A 19,746-nucleotide genomic window follows, 5' to 3' on the forward strand; every position below is an offset into this window, starting at 1 on the left:
CTTGATTACAGCGGCAGAAAATAGTGAATAAAGTTTCTGGAGAGTTTCACTGGAGATGACTCACTTCTGCCGGGCTCCTGTCTGGTCCCTCCGGAGCGTGTCCCTTCAGGTTGATGATGTGGACCTCCTGCGGGAGGCTGGTGGTGCCTCTGCTTGCGCAGCCTGACAGGGCGGTGAAGCTCTTCAGCGAGGCCTGCACCGGGTGTGTCATCCCCACTGGCAGCAGCTCACACGGGCTGCGAGACAAAGGTCCTGTGGTGACGGGGAGGGAGAAAAAAGGATGGTGAAAATACTGAAGAGCAGAACAGACAGGATTTTAAAACAGTGTTTTCACGGCGACAAAGAGTTTAAGAGGTCAGCACTCTTGTTTATATCTATATCAAAAATGTCTTTGTGTTTGTTTAACCATGGGTCGCACAAATAACCAACTGAAATGGAGGTAGAAGACTTTAGAGTTTTGCTTCTGGTATTCTGCAGTGGCAAGAACAAAATGTGATGTGACAATCTGAGCATGTGCCCTAACCACAATCATGAGCAGGAAATGGTTATCAGCACCATTATCTCTTAAAAAGTGACACCTGCACTACAAACATGCACATGATGCAGAGGTTTCAGGAAACAGATCATATTTTAATGAAAGGTTTTTCTGATACCGAGAATCAGACCAGGTCATGCCTATTATACAAACAAAGTGTACAAAGTCATTCATCTCTTTCTCTCAGTCTCCAGATAATAACTCAATGAAACGTGAATAAGACTAAATGTTGGTGTATTTGTGAATGCATCGTTCTGTTTTGACAGCATTAATATTTGAATTCAATAGTGTGTGAGATAACTAGAAAGAAATGAGCACAGCAATACAAAACGCACATGAAAAAGCATTTTCGTTTAGTCAAAGTAGCTCTCAGAAGAAAGAAGAAAAAAAGGTTTGGCGACCGCTGCTCCAAACAACACAGAGCCACTCATTTACATGGCTTTTACTATAAATCATGGTTTTCAATGTCATGTTTTGATCTGCTTCAGGGGTTTATAAGTTTCCATTTTTCCAGACAGTGTTTATACGTTTAGACTCATTAGGTCTTCAAGATCAAATTCTATAAAAATGTTTTCAGGAGCTGTAATGATGATGGGAAAAATTGGTCAAACTCAATGTTTCCCATTAATCATCGAGACTGTGGCAAGGCGCCATAGACTAAATTGCCCCAATCGCCACAATTTGAACCAAAACCATGTTTAAACAGTTCCAGTGATAACATAAAAGATGGTCAGCTGGTCAACAAGCTCATCTGAATCAGGTGTGTTGGAGCAGGGCAACATCTAAAACATCCAGGCCAGTGTTCCCTGAGGACCAGGGTTGGGAAACACTGTTCTAGTGTGCTCTCAAAATGCCAGAACTATGTGGATCAAATAAAATAAAAACTTAGGCAGATTCTCATTCTCCTGAGATCATTTTTGTGTGTACAGTCCCTTAGCCATGAGGTATAATATAAATATAAATATAATATACAAATATAAATATCTATCTGTATAATGCTGCAGTCAAGATCTACGGACGGTGAAACTTTATTAAATATTTGACTGTGATCTCTATCTTGTACCACTTTATCCTCCACATGAGGAATGAACAACATTCCTTTAAGGTAAATTTAGAACACAAAAAGGTGTGATTAGTTTGCGATTCATTGTGAGTGAAGTGCGAACAATCATGTGTTTAAATACAATAAAATAAATGTATTGATTGACGTATTTTCGATAAAAGTGTATCCATTAGGGATGGGCACAAGTACTTGATTATTTACTTGCTAATAAAAACGTCAAGTTAATGTCACAATCACAGTTTCGTCATAATATGTAAAAATATCGATCTATCGATGATTGTATCTACAGTATCATTATTGTAACATCTTAAGTAAGTATAACATTTTGGATTTTGATAATTATCAGATATTCATGGTTGCTTGCCTCATCTTTAGAGTTTGAAATAAACTTGCTCCTCCTCCTCCCTTGATGGATTTTATAAGTAAAAAAAATAGCAGTGGAGTAAACACCAGAGCATTGACCAGAGGGGACTGCAACGTACAAAGGTGCAGGACTAAATTTGGCCAAATGTTGGGGTCTATCAGAGGCACACAGTCATGGAACAGGCTACCAGCCCATATCACAAACTGTGACACCTATTCAACGTTCCAAATTGCAATGAAACAGTGGTTGAAAACTAACCAGACATGCACTCACAGTTAGATTATTCACTTTTTTTTTTCTTTCTCTTGGGCCCCAACGTCTTAATCTTAACATACATGTAACTTGTCTATGGTCTGTGTCTATGGTTTACTTGTGTATGTGTAATGTCCTGTGATTTATGTATTTGTTTGTATCATGTCCTGTTCAATGTCTACTGTACTAACCTGCCTTAGGACAACGGATGAAAATGAGCTATTGTGCTAACTCAGGCATACTTAAGTTGTTGCCCTATGCTGACATGTTGATGAATATGCATTGTCCTAATTCAAATCAATAAATAAAGTGCATTTATAAAAACAAATCTTTCTACTCCAGTCACGACCTAATTTGTGGCATCTATAACCAAAACGTGGCAGTGGCAGCAGAGCCTTGGTTCGAGGACTGCAAGTGTGTTTGCAGAACTGGTGAAATGTACGAGGTTCCTTGAATGCATCTCATTAGCTGCTCTTGTTAGCTCAACACACTGTGAACCCTGCATTACTATCGTTAGCTCTCATGAGTTGGAGTTTTGAATATTGGAACATTTGACCAATAGCATTTTTGCTAGAGATGCCCATTCCCAGTATATATACAGTATACTCTTCTCACTTCCTCTATTACATAGCACCTTATCGTACTTTATCACACTTTTCCACTGATGTATGCAATGTTGCTCAGTTGTGCATGGGCTCAGTAAAGCCAACAGAGCAGCTCTGAGCCCGATGTCAGGACACTGAGGCCCAGTGTGTGACAGTGTTGTGACAGGTCTCTGATCTGAACACAGCTTAACTCATATTTACTGGATTACAGGAACACATCTACAGTGAGTTTGGAACTTCCTATTCTTCAGCCACAAGCTCTCAGGTGGTTAACCTCAGCCTCTGTGCAAACTTCCTTCCCATCTCATGTTTGTATGACCCACTTAAGACACTCTCGGGGCTGTAACACGGGTGCAGATACAAGTATGTCAGACAGAGTCGTGGCCGCACAGAAAGTGCTTAGTTGTGCACGCTATCAGAACGCCTGTGGTGGGGGGGTTTTAGTGCCAGCCGAGGCCCCCGCTCCGAGGCCCCCGCTCCGAGGCCCCCACCCCGAGGCCCCCGCTCACATTTCAAACACATCACGCTAAAGACACAGAGGTTGCCAATAGCAATCAGATGGAGCATTTGGAAATAATTAGTGAAAGACAGCTTGATAACGATGTTAAATTCTCCACGGCTGACTCAAAAAAGATGGTGCCTCAGCACAGGGGGGGTTGGGGGGGAGGTCCTTTTTATTTATTTATTTTCTTTTGCCCAGAACACATAGCCATTGTTTTCACTTTCCACGCTGTCCAATAAACCTGCGTTAGATCAGCACAAAGCCAGAGATCATGGCATGACTCCCTTTCTCCTTGTAGTGAGAGGAGCACAGATGTTTTATTGTTACCATATTTGTCTTCTGAACCCTTCGCAGATGTCTCAACCTGGACTTTTTTGCCTGTAAGTTTACTCCAAACCCACAGAGACTAACTCTGGACCTCCAAACCTCTGTTTAACTTGTAACAACTGAGCAGTTACCAACACGTTAGTGCTGATTCATTTAGTAACCATTATGTTGCTGCTTTTTCTTTCAAGATTTCTTTGTCTTATAAGAAATAGGGCTGTGTACTGGCAAGAATACGGCACTATGATACAACACTGTCTATTATTAGAAATAGTGTCATAGTCAGCCTCATAGTAAAGAACCACAGTCCATATCCAAACAGAAGGTAAAAGAATCAATCGCGTCATGAAATATTGTGGCATCAATGTGAATCAATATTTTCATACTCCCCCTAATTAAAACATGGCAGTGTGTTTCAGAGCAGTGATAACAGCGCAGTTTTAATGGCAAAAACCTGTTGTGCATCACTATTTTGGCCCCCCCTCCTTCCCCTCCCTCCGTTTCCTCCCATAGGACTGAGGCCTATTCCCCTCGCTAACCATGTCATCACTCCTCACTCCCACAAACAGGTCTGAGGGCACTGTGGCTCACTTTTCCCCCCTCACACATGGAGAATAACAAACAACTGGCCTGACAAACAAAGAAAAACTTGGTTCTCCCTGGGAGGCTGCCAAACGATTACTATATTCTCTGGCCACAGACTTGATTTTCTAACTGGTTAAATATCCAACAGAGAACGGAAAAAGAGATTACCACATGAATAGAAGAGTAAGGCATTCGAAGGCTTGTGCTCTTGACGTAATGTTAGTCATTCGTGTTCCCCTAAGAATTACCCCTCGCTGTTTTTGTGACCTTTCACATTTTACGGGACGTGTTCAATGACAAGATAAGAACGATAAGAGTGATGTGGCTTTGTTTTACTGCTCATCACAATAGTATATCTTTACTTTTTTACAGATGACTTCAGCAGCCTCTGTTTTTGGTAGCCAGTCTAGCTGTTGCCTTTGGAACCTGAATATCAGTGGTTTTCAAACTTTGTTGGTGCTACAGCACTATCCTTAATATTCCAACGAGATGAAACATCACAAGAGCCCAATATGACTTCTTTTAATGCTCTTTATGCATCTCTAAGGCTTTATATGCACAAAGAAACAGAACTTAGAGAGATATTAGAGAGGGAGGGCAGGGGGACTCATGATGCCAAATAACAGGGTACATTTCTGTGTGTGTGTGTGTGTGTGTGATGCTTGGTTGCTTGCTTTTATATATGTTATCTAAACATATTCACATAAATCTCAACTAAAATGATGGGAAAATTCTGCACATTTCTACAAAATCATCTCCCGCAACAGATGTGCTGTAGTGGGAATTCTTTAACCACGAACAGTGTGAAGTGTATGTTTATTTGTAAAATGTCTTGTTTTGTCGATTTATTAGAAAAAGTATCTAAAGTATCTATGGTAAATAGTAAATAACTACTGTGCCTTTCAACTACTTTCAGTTGTTCAGGTTAATTGGTAATAGGTGAATAGGTTTCTACAGTATTTTTACTGCAGGATTTATACAGTATTTTTTTTTACTACCAGTTACGACCAGAACATATAAAGTTTCACTGTAATAATCCACAATGTTTGTATGGAAAAACCTTCACAATGATACATAGCAACAGACAAAGGCTTTTACTGCTAAGTCAGTTCTTTTATCACGTTAAAAGCAGCTGATGTCTAATCCATCACATATGCCGTTGCCATCATCAGCCTACGACCTCCAACGCCAGAAAAAAAAGATGCAGCTTTGTGTCTTCTGTCACCTTGTCTGTCTCCTTTCTTCCTCTCCTCCTCTCCTCCTCTCCTGTGGCCACCTCCTCTATTCCCTCAGTCATTGATGGAGGAGCACAGAGTGGGTCCTGTCCAGCTGCCACTAGTGCCGTTTCGCTGGCCAGGCCAAAACGCCCACAGCAGAGGAATGAGAGAAACTGTTGTTCACTATGCCAGAAAAACAAGTCCGGCCTGAGTCGACCAGACACTCCGCAGACTATACCACCAAACCCTTCCTCAGCGTGACGTATGCATGGCCAAAATCTGATGCTAAATCTGGTCTTCCAGCTGTAACAGTAATCTATAAGATTTATTATAGAGTGCTGAAACGCTATAAAAGATGTGAGCAAAAGCAGAGAGTGTAACCCCAACTGTATCAAATGATAAAAGTTGAGACCTTCTGAATGGTCTGCATGACTGCATTATTTCAGAACCACAACACCAAATTGCCGGATAAAATTCCTGTGCAAAACAAAACCACGACAAATACCACGAGAATGATCCATTACCATGTAGTTTTAGGACTTTCTTAAAAAAAAAGTCCTGAAATAAAGTGGTTAGATGATTGATTTCCCCAAAATCTGACCCATGAAATCCAATATAATGCACAAAATATTGTGTAAAAATTAACGGTCCTACACCATCAATCGAGCCAAACGCAGCAAGGGCTGAGGGCTCTGTGGGTGTCCAGTTAAATCATCGCCTGACGTGTCTCACTGTGAGGTCAGGTCACATTCACAGCACATGACATCATACAACAGTGCAATCTCAACATCTATCAACATCTGTTTCTCTGTAGAAATGCTGGGTTCAAAGGTCACACCAGGTAGTCTCAAGACAACACAACATTAGCTTCAAATGCTCAAGCTGAGCTACATAAACTTGTGTGACGTTGTGCTGGACAACATCGAGGGAGTCACTAATAACCCTGTATGGAACGTGTGGATGTGACGAGCATTGGTGTCACGTCACATCACATTTATCATATTAAAATCGCACTAAAAATATGATGCGTGTCACTTGACTCAAACTATGGTTTTACTGTTGTACGAGTGTTGTTAGCTGTAGCACTAGCGCAGGCTGTTGCTGTTATTCACTCCCATTACACAAGTAACACCAGACGAGTGTGCAACGTGAATAAGCAAGAACAGGTCTGTCAAACAATTAGCAATGAAATGGACAACTGATTAACCCATGCACGCTCCTAGACTCTTTCTGATACCTAGAAAATTCAAAAACTATGGACTGGCGATCCAGGGTGTGACCCCACCTTTCAGCCTATGTCAGCTGAGTTTGGCACAGTACCCCCACGCAACCCTCATGTGGAGGATGAAGCGGTAGAAGATGGATGGATAGCGGAAAGCAGAGCTTTGCACCCATATACATTTTATTGTGGTAGAACCTCAGGACTTCCGTGAAACGTCCATCCAATCACAGACGAGATTCACCAGTGCGTCACACGTTTGTGACGTCAGCTCCTCAGTACCGTGTTTCCTAAACGGTTGAATAACTGCCAGATATCGAAAGTGAAAGTTATCTTGGAAAAAGAAGCGGAACCTTTTTTAACAATTCTACAGCCATGAAATCGAGGCGGCCAGATTATCACAATGGTCATAAGAGGGTTAAAAAGCTGTTCATCACACTTATATATATATATATATATATATATATATATACCTCTAACACGGCCACCCCCAGGCAAAAGTCATTGGACGTCAGAGTTCTCAAGTGTCACGCATGAGATCACACGCTCACACGACATTTCTCACACTGAGAAGTGATAAAAGTCATTGCACATGAAGTAGTTATCAATGAATCGATGAAGGCAGTGCACACTGTGTGTAGTTCATTCATACAGCTGTCTTGAATTAGCGGCCTATCAGCCAATCAGAAAATATTGTCTGGTCTAGAGGGATATTGACTGGTCTAGAGGGGTATAGTCTGGTCTAGGGGGGTATAGTGTGGTCTAAAGGGGTATTGTCTGGTCTAGACGGATATTGGCTAGTCTAGAGTTGATAGACTCTAGACTAGAAAAAATACACTGGTTTCAGAATGGACGCTGCGCTCTGATTCGCACAGCTCCTGCCGAATTTCGCAAAAAAAACGTTTCTTTTGTTTGTGAAAGGCAAAAATAAAACTATTTACTTTGTTGAGTGGAATGTGTCCTTTCTTAGATTAGCATATTATCTTCAATACACTCCAGCCAACACCACAGTCTTCAGTCTGTGTCTGTTCAGTAATAACTTGTCGTTGCTGCACTGGACATCAGTGCTATCACAACGAGACAGTCAAAGTAGCAGAAAACGCCTCGCGGAAAGCGAACACGCTTCTTTTCAAACTTTCACGTCTGCCCTTTCAGCTTTCACGGTGGGAAATTCTGATTCAATCGAGGGGAAAGTCTGAACCATGTGAACAAAGCAATCTGAAGTATACTGGGTACCACCCACTGATGCTGTGGTCCAAACACACACACACAAACACACACCCACATTCAGTAAACACACACGCAAAAAAACATGTGTTAGGATGTTTCTGTGTTGGTAACATACACACACACACACACACACACACACACACACCAAATAAAACAAATAATAAGAAAGATATCAGAAACGATTTCTTCAACAGGAATCGTCAAATGATGCTTGACATTAGCAACATGGCCGCCATCAAACTCCAACATACTCAAGAGCCGCGTTCCACGTCTGACATCAGGCTGCGTTTGACAGCTTCTATCACAAATGAAGCGTTCAGGTCGACAAGCAGCAGCTTTGACAAACGTCACGGTTGTAAAACCACATGTAACGAACGAGGCAGTGATGTGGCTTCAGAAAAAAAAAAACCACACAAGAGACTCAGATCATCGCTCTCACCCTCGCAGGGAGTAGGTGGCGCATGCAGGAAGCTGTTTGTTACACTTCAACTCTGCAACTTATCACGACAACGATATTCACACGGGTCGTATATGTTTGTTAAAGTAAAGTGTGGCAGGAGACACGAGAGGACAGCAGCAGACGTGCAGCAGACGTGCAGCAGACGTGCAGCAGACGTGTGGATGTGCATGCGCTGACAGCAGATGTCAGTTTACATGTAGGAGGTGAATGGAGGTGGGAGAAAATGAAACTGAAGCTATCTTTCCATCAAGCTCACATCTTTAAAACTTATTACTCACTACTATTCCTTTTATCATTGTTGTTTTCCATTCTGTCAGAGGGCGACCATATCCACTGTGATATCAGCGTTGGAATCTATCGTTCTGTGCAAACAGCAGCATCAACATAGAAGAGTCCATACATGTTTAAAAAGTAGATTTATTTCTTTTATATTTTTTAGTTTTTTCATTCTGCAACCCAGATTTCTTCAGTTCAGACACCGTACATTTGTTTTCCTTGGCCATATTTCTACTGCGTTCAAATGAGTGAAACGTTTGGTGTTTTCAGTCTTTGTTGTGAATAATTCCATCTGCTTTAATCATAAAGTAAACACGGTAATAATAGTTTGCTTAATGCAAATCATTCATTCAACCACCTCTATCAAGTGCACACCTTTTTATGCAGCTATAAAAATACACAATGTAAAAGATATAGCAGTGGTTAACACTAAGACCCGGCTTCGTGCCCCGGTCCCAACAAGGGCCTTTCTGCGTGGAGTTTGCATGTGTGTGTGTGTGGGTTTTCTCAGGGTTCTCCAGTTTCCTCCCACAGTCCAAAAACATGCACAAATTGGACACTCTAAATTGACTGTAGGTGTGAGAGTGAATGGCTGCTTGTCTCTATATGTGGCCCTGTGATAGACTGGCCTTTTGCCCTATGTCAGCTGAGATTGGTGAAGGATAAAGTGGTAGAAAATGGATGGATGGATGGATGGATAGACATACAGCAATACCCCTGCCCAGAGTAAACCCGGGTATAGTTTGGCCCAGGCCAGCGTATACCCGGGGAATGAACTGTCCTGGGCCAGACTAGACTCCTCTTGAGTAGAGATTTTGATTACACAGTATACTCACTCACTAATATTTATAAACATGTATTTACCCTGGAATAATCTATGTTCTTGAAATGAGCTTTTATCATCAGCAACCTAACAAAATGTAGGATATATAAGTCGTCAATAATAATCTACTAACAAACATTTGACATTTGACATTTTCTTAGGGTGATATTGACGTGGTGGATTATAAGGTTGCAGTGTCAGTTCGCTTTTTCACTTACGTGACACAGATGAAACCACAATAAAATCTTGAATTAACTCATTCTTTTGTAAATACAATCAAAACCTCTTTACACAAGAGGGTTATAGTCTGTCCTAGAGGGGTATGGTCTGGTCTAGAGGGGTATAGTCTGGCCTAAAGGGGTATAGTGTGGCCTAAAGGGGTATTGTCTGGTCTAGAGGGATATTGTCTGGTCTAGAGGGGTATAGTGTGGTCTAAAGCGGTATAGTCTGGTCTAGAGGGGTATAGTGTGGTCTAAAGGGGTATTGTCTGGTCTAGAGGGGTATAGTGTGGTCTAAAGGGGTATTGTCTGGTCTAGAGGGATATTGTCTGGTCTAGAGGGGTATAGTGTGGTCTAAAGGGGTATTGTCTGGTCTAGAGGGGTATAGTGTGGTCTAAAGGGGTATTGTCTGGTCGAGAGGGATATTGTCTGGTCTAGAGGGGTATAGTGTGGTCTAAAGCGGTAAAGTCTGGTCTAGAGGGGTATAGTGTGGTCTAAAGGGGTATTGTCTGGTCTAGAGGGGTATAGTGTGGTCTAAAGGGGTATTGTCTGGTCTAGAGGGGTAGAGTGTGGTCTAAAGGGGTATTGTCTGGTCTAGAGGGATATTGTCTGGTCTAGAGGGGTATAGTGTGGTCTAAAGCGGTATAGTCTGGTCTAGAGGGGTATAGTGTGGTCTAAAGGGGTATTGTCTGGTCTAGAGGGGTATAGTGTGGTCTAAAGGGGTATTGTCTGGTCTAGAGGGATATTGTCTGGTCTAGAGGGGTATTGTCTGGTCTAGAGGGATATTGTCTGGTCTAAATGGGTATTGTCTGGTCTAGAGGGATATTGGCAGTCTAGAGGGGTATAGTGTGGTCTAAAGGGGTATAGTCTGGCCTAGGCCATAATAAACCCTGGGTATAATCTAGCATAGGCCGCTTTAACCCCGGGTTTATTCTGGACTAGGGCTATACTATGGCCTGTTACACTGGCATGAACAAGAATGCAAGAATAGTATATAAAATATCAAAATGAATTATAGTTACATTTAAATAACATTTTTCTGACATATATTCCAGTTAGATTTGTCAGATAAGTGTTTATTATAAGAGTTATTTGGGATTTCAATTTGAAAAGAATTGATTGTTCAGTGCAGTAGTTAGTAAGCGTCAGTTACATTTATATAATAATAATATAATATAATAATACATCAGTCCAACCTGGTTCCTGACACTGTGACTCATTCTACAACAAGGATTATGTTTTAACCTATTTCTTTTTCTCCCCCGTGTTTATTTTCTTCTTGTACGCCTTTTTTGGCGATTAGCACCAAATATACACAAAGTGTTTCATACAGAACGACCAGATCTGACATCACAGCAGCACATGCTGGAGGAATGCATTTATAATCTGTACAAAAACAGAAATTGTCTATGTTCTTTTATGATTCTACTTTAAACAGCCTGACAGTGATAGTGTTGGAGCAATGTCAGGGGGTAAACACAGCAAATCCAAATTAAAGACAAAGAGACTGAATAAATAGTCACTGGACACTAAATAAACTTCTCTGGGATTCGAAGCACTAATATTTACTTCATTTCCACCACTTTTAGACTATAAGTGGACTCATGTGATATTTTAGGCGACATTACATGTGTGTGACAGTGAAATGTGTAAAAGTTAAAGGTACAAAAGCATGAACTGTGACTGTAACTACAGTAACTCCAGTTACAGTGATTCCTGTAACTGTAGGATCCTCCCTTTGGTGTATTTATCATGTCGTACCCTGCTGACTGTTTCCATAGAATAGTCTTGTTGTTTCCCTGACTAAGGGAACTGAGCCAAGCTCTTGGGCACAGGAAGTGATGTCACCGTGTGTGCCAGTTAGGGACAAATCTGATATTCCCACAAAGCCATTTCCGTAGATAAACAAACAGAACTTTCCCTCCTGTGTGCATGTACATCCTCACATGTCGAGTTCCCAGTGTCCTGCAGCAAACAGCTGATTACGTCTCATCGCACACATCAAAAATCCAAACTCTGAACACACACACACACACACACACACACACCTCACAAAACCAACACTGTGACCCGTAATATGAAAACAATACAAAACAATAATGAAGCTTAATGCATTCTGAATGCACGTCTGCAATAATGCAAAAACATAATAATGCCAGTTTAATGACAATACACAACACAACGTTTCAAATATCTGCTCCTTATCTCAGAGATCCCTGTTCCCATATGAACCACAGGATTAAACAAATCCTCTGGTCTTTCCCTTTCTCACTGCAGGGCATGATTCCCATGAACCATGAACCATGCAAACTGCTTCAGGGAATGCAATATTCTGCCCGCTTTTTGTTTTCCTAAGGGGCTTTGGACTAAAAAATAACTAGTTGTTGACATTACAACACAGCCCACTTGCCCATGACCCTTGAGCCACTACTACAGGAAGTGAGCAAAGCCTTTTCATAAGGGTAGCAGTAAGTTCACTCCATCGGCTTGCCCATGAAAAGGATTTATCTCTGGACTGTAAAATTGGAGGCATTAGAGGAAGACCCTGGAATGGGATCAAGGGAGGAGGACAAGGTTGAGCACCGACTCTGTTGGGGAAGTCGTAAACTCCATTTATGTGCAAAACCTGGAGTCAGATTTCCCTCAAACCCGTGTGAAAGTCGATATCACCTGCACTTTGTTGTTAGATTTGTCTATGATTGTCTCACAGGCTGCAAGACAACTGAAATAAACAATTGAAAGGCAGAAGTTTCAATGGTTTATTTTTTATTTAAATGCTAGATGCAGCAAAAAAAAATATGTCCAATTATGTAAATGCAGCGAAAGTGATGGTTTTACATTCCAAATGTCAGCAACAGTAACACAAACATTTATATTTATATACAAGACTCTTATCTAAATGAATGGGGAGGAGCCACAACTTATCTTTTTTATAGTGGGCGGGGCAAACAAGGTTTTAAATTATACTTTATACTGATACTACGCATGCATATGTATCATGTATCATAATATTACAAACAGAGTACACAAGCAAAAGTAGGTGCCATTGGATACCAGTACTGAATTCAATAGTATAAGTACTACTATTTCTTTGTGTTTTTGATAGTGAATCGGATTATTGTTGCGTTACTGTAGACACCTGCTGATAAATCATCAGCATTAGTGGAAAAGAAAGAAATATATGACAAAGTACAAAAAGCAGCAGATCTAATGGAGGTGGGCACATTCCTGTCTACCTCTGAATGCAGACAATATACAGTAAACTGGCAGCCTTTGATGAGGTGGGTGAACACAAGAGCCACTGTGTGTAGACAGTGAGACAGCTGAGAGACACTGAGAGACACTGAGAGACACTGAGAGAAAGACTTGACTGGCTGAGCTACCAGTGTTCAGTCTTTACTGAAGGGTGCTGACATGTGCTGTCTGGATCTACAGTATATTATCAATATGAAACCATGAGCCAATCCAAAAAGAGCTCAGTGTAACCAAGTGACACACAATGCAAAAACTGCTCCAGTGTCAAAATAGTTACATCGCTGTATGTTGTGTCAACACTGATCACAAGTCAACACAAGTGCTTGCTCAGTGACATGATGATTTACATATGAAACAATGTTTCACCCACCGACCGACCGACCGACCGACCGGAGAACAAGGAGATGTACTTAAGTGAAATACCATATGGCGTCAACACAGGGGCTTTTATTCTGAAAATAAACACTTGATATAAATAATAGACGCTTTAATATTGACTTCCAGTCCCGCTCATGCTAAATTCTGCTGAACTGAAGTGTTGTGGTCCATCGTCTGGCTAAAATAGAACTCTTGATAGAAGTACTCTCTGTGGACTGCGGGAACAACGACACAGACAGTGCTGACACGTTGACTAAAGTGGATCGTTAATGTGCTACTGGGTTATTAAAGCTGATGTGAGCAGGTTCACACAAAATAATACATTTTTGAGTCTCATAAGACAGTTTTTCTGTCCTGAGCTCCTCCCACCAATAGATCATGGACAGTCACATGCTCGTTAGACATGAGAGGTGACCAAAGGCCACTTCTCCAAGGCCTTTGTCTATATGACATATGATAATATCTCCCGGCTCTGTGATGAGTGAAAGTCTTCCATCTTGGGCCAGATTTCCCCAAGGCTGGATACAGAGTCTAGAGTAGGTGCTAAAGTCTAGTTCTCAGAACACTCTAAGTGTGACTCTGTCAGTCTTCTTAATGAATCAGATTCAAATGGGTTACAGTCTCATCCGCACCTGCACCCAGAGCAAGTGAAGGCTTGACAGTTAATGACACAAAGACTTTAAGATGCTGCAATGGCGCCGTCAGTGTACAGTGGCATTATGAATGGTTGAGGGGGAAGTTTTTCACCGGAGATTAATCTTCCTCCATCAGCCACCAGCCAATGCAGTGCTAACAGGAGCAAACACGCCTCTCCTGAGTAAACAGAGCAGAGGAATACAACTGTCTGTCCTGGGGATTCAAGTGCAAATCACTCATCCATCACAGACGCAGACGAAAAGACTCGGGGGCAGAGCCTGGTGTCTCTTGTCCTGTCACACTGGATGTCAGCCTCGTTTCATGTGTGTAAGATTGTCTGCCTCACCACGTCTTGTCATCACAAAGTAATTTAATAACGTTCATACAGGAGTAATGAAAAGTCACAGCGGTGCAGAGGGTGTGGAGTGAGCGCCACTGAAAGGCTGAAGGACACTTTGAGCACAGTGACTCGAGCTGCATGGAGGTTATAAAACACTTTGAATGAATTACTATTTGTATCATCAATTAATCACTTGATTATTCATTTTTCTTGATTCATAAAATGTGAATGTGAATAAAATGATCTGACATCCTCAAATGTTTTGTTTCGTCCACAAACAGAAAACATTTGCATTTAAGGAGCTGAAAAATCAAATGTGTATATATGTATATTTAAGTACTAAATGCCTAAATGACATGTAATGTAAACAAATATAGCAATATTACAATATTATATAATAAACTATATAATAATATTATAATATTACACAAATGCATAAGGGCTGCTACACATATTCTGCAGTATAGCCATTGTCACAATGTTGTTGATCCCCAAAGTAGCTACAAGCTAACTTCCACTCATGTTGCCAGGTTTCTTATTTGCAAAAATGTCCAGTAGGAGTTCTGTGGAGTTCCCTCTTGTGGAATACTTAAATATGTTTTAATAAGTCATTTTTTAATTTGCATTAATTACAAAACTATGGTCATTAAATGATTTGCTTTTTACTGCCATTACTCACACAAATTAACCCAGCAGGGACTTTGCATCTGAAGCTAATGCTAAGCAAACTATGGTTATAGCCAATTGTAACGACAACTTGAATCGAGAAACACAAACATATTTTCAGAACTTAACACGTTGTCTTGTTACGGCACACACACACACACACACACACACACATACTGTCCTCCATCTCTGATAAGACACTGTTACATTAGGCTCATTTCTCACTCAAACAACTCAAAATCAGTGTCTTTGTATGATGAATTATTGTGTGTGCACACTGTCTGCTTGGTGCTAGACAAGCATGTATCATTCCTGATGTATAAACTAGCAGGTAGCACTGCAGCAGTAAAAATGACAGACGACAGCTGGGTAAATTTGACCCTAAAAGCTCATGACAGTCACTACAGCATGGCTTCTCCACGTCCCCTTCTGCCAAGCACATTCTTCCCTTGATATCAATCAAAGAGCAGCCGCAGAAAGACGCCTTTGTTCCGAGAAAATTCTACAAAAACATCATCACTCAGATGTGATATCAGGAGCCTCTGAAAAGCAGCAGGTTGCCATCAACAGACAATGCTGGGCCTTTGTGCCAGAGTGTGTGCGAGCCCAGTGTGAAGGAGTCAGGAAGGTGGGAAAGGGCAAGGCATGTGGCGTTTTCACACAGGCCGGAGGGGAGGAGGGAGGGAGGGAGGGAGGGTGTTCCATTCCAATGGACAGCTCCAGCTCTTCAGCGAAGAATGAAGTGTCAAATGCCACACCACTGTATGTACAACCAAGACTCGTAACTAGGCAGTTCCCAAAGACGGACAAGTGGTTGCTAAGACAGTTAGACCAGAAAAATACCAACTTAAAAGAAACTATAGTGTTAAAGGCATTCAAGAAACATCTGTCTCTTTCTTCTACTCGTCTGTTAGTCCATTACATAACTGTGGAATGGCTTCAAACTTAGCAGGTGATTTATTAAGGGCACCACTGTGTGCAGGTGCTGATTTACTAGTAATGACAATGAAGGAGATAACAGTCACTGTTTAGGTAATGCCTAGTAGTATTACTCCCTTTATTAAAAGAGTGCCTTTTAAGGGTATTTAAAGGGTATTTTATTACTACGGTAAATCAGATAACATCCGCTGGCTCTATAAGTCAGATTCCAAAATGGCACTAGTTCCTTAATAATTGGCTCCGTCCAATTGAATCACAACACAGTTTGATTCCTCCTTTCAGCACCATGTTCTCAGCACCGAGTACCCTTAGACCTCAACCACACAGATCTGTTGGTGGTTCTCAAAGACAAGGACTACTACGTAGAGTGGACGCTTCCTACTCAAGTACTTCAGAGACAAACATAAATGGAACAGGTTAGATCCTGCACACAGTCGTCCTTCAGCTTAGTCGATAAACTGAAGGAAGCTGATTTAACAGCCGTGAAATTCAACCCTTTGACGATTCTACCATGACTCTGTGACACACCTTCTGCCTCCAACATGTGGCCTCAGACACCGTCAAAGACATACTCCAATTCAGCTCATGTCATTTGTTTTATAAAAATCCAGAAGATCATTTTATTTTTGTATATTTTAGGATTAGGTAAATTGGACACTCTCGATTGACTGTAGGTGTGAGAGTGAATGATTGTTTTGCTATGTATGTGTCCCTGTGATGAACTGGTGAACTGTCCAGGGTGTGACCCCACCTATCGTCAGCTGAGCACCCCCCACAACCGTCATGTGAAGGATAAAGCAAGGGCCCTTAAACCTCCTCTGGGTTAGGGTTACCCTGAAGCTAGCCCAAAACCTGATGCCAAGAAGTGGGTTGAGAGCTAAGTGAGGGAGCGGTGCAGGGGGAGGAGCCTGGTACAATAAGCCTTGCACTGATTGGACAAGAGGGTGAGGAGAGAGTGTACCAGTGATGCAAGCATGATGGCAACATTTTAAAATTGTTTGTTTGCCCAGAGAGGCAGTAGATATTGTTTTTATCACAACACTAAATACACTAAAGTGTGAAGATTTGCACCTGGACCAACAAATGATATAACTAGAAAGAGTGGTTTAGTTACAATAACTACCATCTCTATTACATATTTGTTACCCTGAAAAACAAGCATTACACGTGAGAGTTTGTGGTCTAAGGCAAACATCAAGCTCAGAGAAAAGGTCCAATCTCATCTCCCCTTTTTCTGGACGGACACACTGTTTTTCCAAAGGACTGCTCCAAAGTAGGGACGCGGTCTTTCAGCGAGACTTGTCTTGTGGAAAAGGAGCAGGGAAGGTGAGGCCTCAAGAGGGGCTGGCCTCGATGAACGACACCCGCCTGGAAGCCTTCGCTCAGCATCCCATATTAGGCCTGTTTTTTAGGAAAAACTCCTGTTGTTGGCACCTTTTCTTAAAGTAATTAAAGAACTCTACGTTCTAGTGAACTCACAGTGCTTTTGAAAAACGTCAGACAGTAAAATATGATTGCCTTGGCTTGTTTTTGTTTTTTTCTTGCTTAGAAAGGTCCGCTGCACAGAGGGAGCGCAGTTTTTTTCATTACTATTACTCTCACTTTCTTCAATGAAGTCACACTCTGCAGAACTCTTTTACTCCAGTGGCTTTTCTCTCAGGACTGTGAAACACAATGGAAAAGGCACGATCACCCCAGCTGTCTCTCATTACTGGCTCTGAGTGAAATTATTTATACGCCTGCTTACTGGAAATGTGCAGAGATAGAACGGAAAGGGGGACGGATTTGCTTTGGTTCTGCAGGTTTGCGTAAGTGTCCTCTTCATGAGGAGGATGAGCCTGGACAATACGAGACCTGTCTGCCACAGTGGGATGTTTTTTTGCCCGACTATTATTTCCTGATGCCAGCACAGGTTGTTAATTAATAATCACTCCAACTCAGGGAAAGCATGTTCTCAGCTCATTTTTGGGACATTTTTCTAAATCTAAATGGCCTGTATTTACACATTCATACTGTTTTACAATCACACACTGCTGGCACCACCATCAGGAACACCGTGGGGTTAAGTGTCTCGCCCAGGGACACATCAGCATGTAGACTGGCGGAGTCAACCACCGCTTACACCGACTTGTGTGCGTATTCATGTGAAGTATTGACGCATGTCTTGCAATAAGTAATCTCATCATTGCAAGTCTTCGTCAACACTATATTGTTGTAATGTCTTAAGTGTTGGGTCTTTCTCCTTTGTGTTCACTGGTAACTTAGATCCAGACCGCGAGAAGCCGACGCAGACACAGACAAAAAAAACATGTTTTACTTCCTCCATGTTGAAAAAAATTAATAAAATCTGTTAACACATAAAGTTTTGATTAAATGTTAACATAGAATTTTAAATTCAGACTTAGGCTAGGCTGTCATGTTGGGAGAAAAGTATAAAATAAAACATTTGGAAGGGAAGTATTCTGAAACAAAGGGCAAAGTAATATTAGAATGAGTCTTACTGGCATTCTGCTTTAAAACATCATGCACGGCAAAAGGCAAAAGACCAAAAACATACAGTAAATTCCTAGAGTAAAAATAGAATTGGTACAATTGGAATGAGTGAAGTTCACACTAAACTTTGCAACCTGAACTTACTTCAGTTTAAATCAACTTAATTCTCTCTTTGTTTTTGTCAAAGATTTTCTTATTCCAGTGTAAGTTAAACGTCTTCAGCTTTTAATTAAAGCGGGCAGCACGAGGGTGACGTCCAAGTAATAAGCTTGAGATGAAAACCGTCCAACCCAGAACGGCTGCCTCCTGCTTGACAGCGATGTTAAGATAAAGGCATCATCATGGGGAGAGCAGACCTGTAATTAGACAAACTCGGGACTCCCGTTGCTATGTAAACAAAGCCGTGGCTCTGCCTAGCAGTGCACGGCCTCTGCACTCCTGCTCCAGCTCTTCTTTCATGAAGCACGGGGCAACATCTGGTTTCGCCTGCTGGAAGGGACTTTGTCGGTTTGGCACGTTGCACGACTGTGGAGTGTGTCGATTTGGACCAGACGACCCACGCCCGTGCCTGCCTCTCTTTCCCTCCCTCGCTCTCTCTCTCTCCTCCCCCTCGTTCTCCCTCCTCTCACATTACACTGGTTGCACAATACGTTTTTGGCAGTCTCCCCCCTCTCTTTTGCTGAGCCCAAGGAAGAATTGTGGGTATAGACACAGACCTTTTGCTCAACTGAGGAGGGGGAAGAGTATTGCAAACCACTTTTGGCAGCAGAGCGACTCTTGCCTGCCAAGTTTACACAAAAATGCAGACAGAACGAAAGTTGTTTACTGCAAGTATATATTTAAAAATCCATAAGTTAAACACAGGGACTGTGATTATGACCATCATTTTTTTTTTCCCAGCCATTGCTTTTGTTTCACAACCATAATGCAAAGCCTCTTTCACAATCCAATATTTTGACATGAGTGAACCTTGGGTTGAACTGTGAATTGTAACATTGCAAACGTGCCAGAAGAATTTCCATCAATATTCCATCAGTTTACTCAGTTGTGTCTTTTCCGTCAGTCCCTCTTCGATCTGACTGATAAAAAACATGAAGCATAAAAAAATAAGGTCCCAGACAAACATTCATGGCTAACGGCTATGCTAACGGACAAAAACACAAATGCATGTAGCAGGGTTGTGCAGCGTCATGCACAAAACAAAGAAGACAACAAACGCATTAGCTTTCTTGCATTCCCTCCAATGCTGATCAGATCCAAAGCCATTAAAAATGTAGGATTAATTAGACATGTGACTGAATTGTGATTAAACCCCTTAAAACCAGTGGGAAGACAAATGGCAAATGTCGTAGGGTTGTCCCAGAAA

The 19,746-nt window shown here is 41.6% G+C and overlaps 1 protein-coding gene across 2 annotated transcripts in view; it reads right to left on the reverse strand.

The window, feature by feature from the left end:
• The window catches only part of tgfbr3 (transforming growth factor, beta receptor III), an 87,390-nt gene that overhangs the window by 60,216 nt on the left and 7,428 nt on the right, over positions 1–19,746 (reverse strand). For both annotated transcript variants that reach the window (XM_058638270.1, XM_058638269.1), the window contains exon 3: positions 65–252. In XM_058638270.1, coding sequence (XP_058494253.1) covers positions 65–252 — 188 coding nt within the window. The remainder of the gene's footprint in view (positions 1–64; positions 253–19,746) is intronic.

The sequence above is a fragment of the Solea solea genome, chromosome 9 (assembly GCF_958295425.1).
Source record: "Solea solea chromosome 9, fSolSol10.1, whole genome shotgun sequence".
Classification (NCBI taxonomy): domain Eukaryota; kingdom Metazoa; phylum Chordata; class Actinopteri; order Pleuronectiformes; family Soleidae; genus Solea; species Solea solea.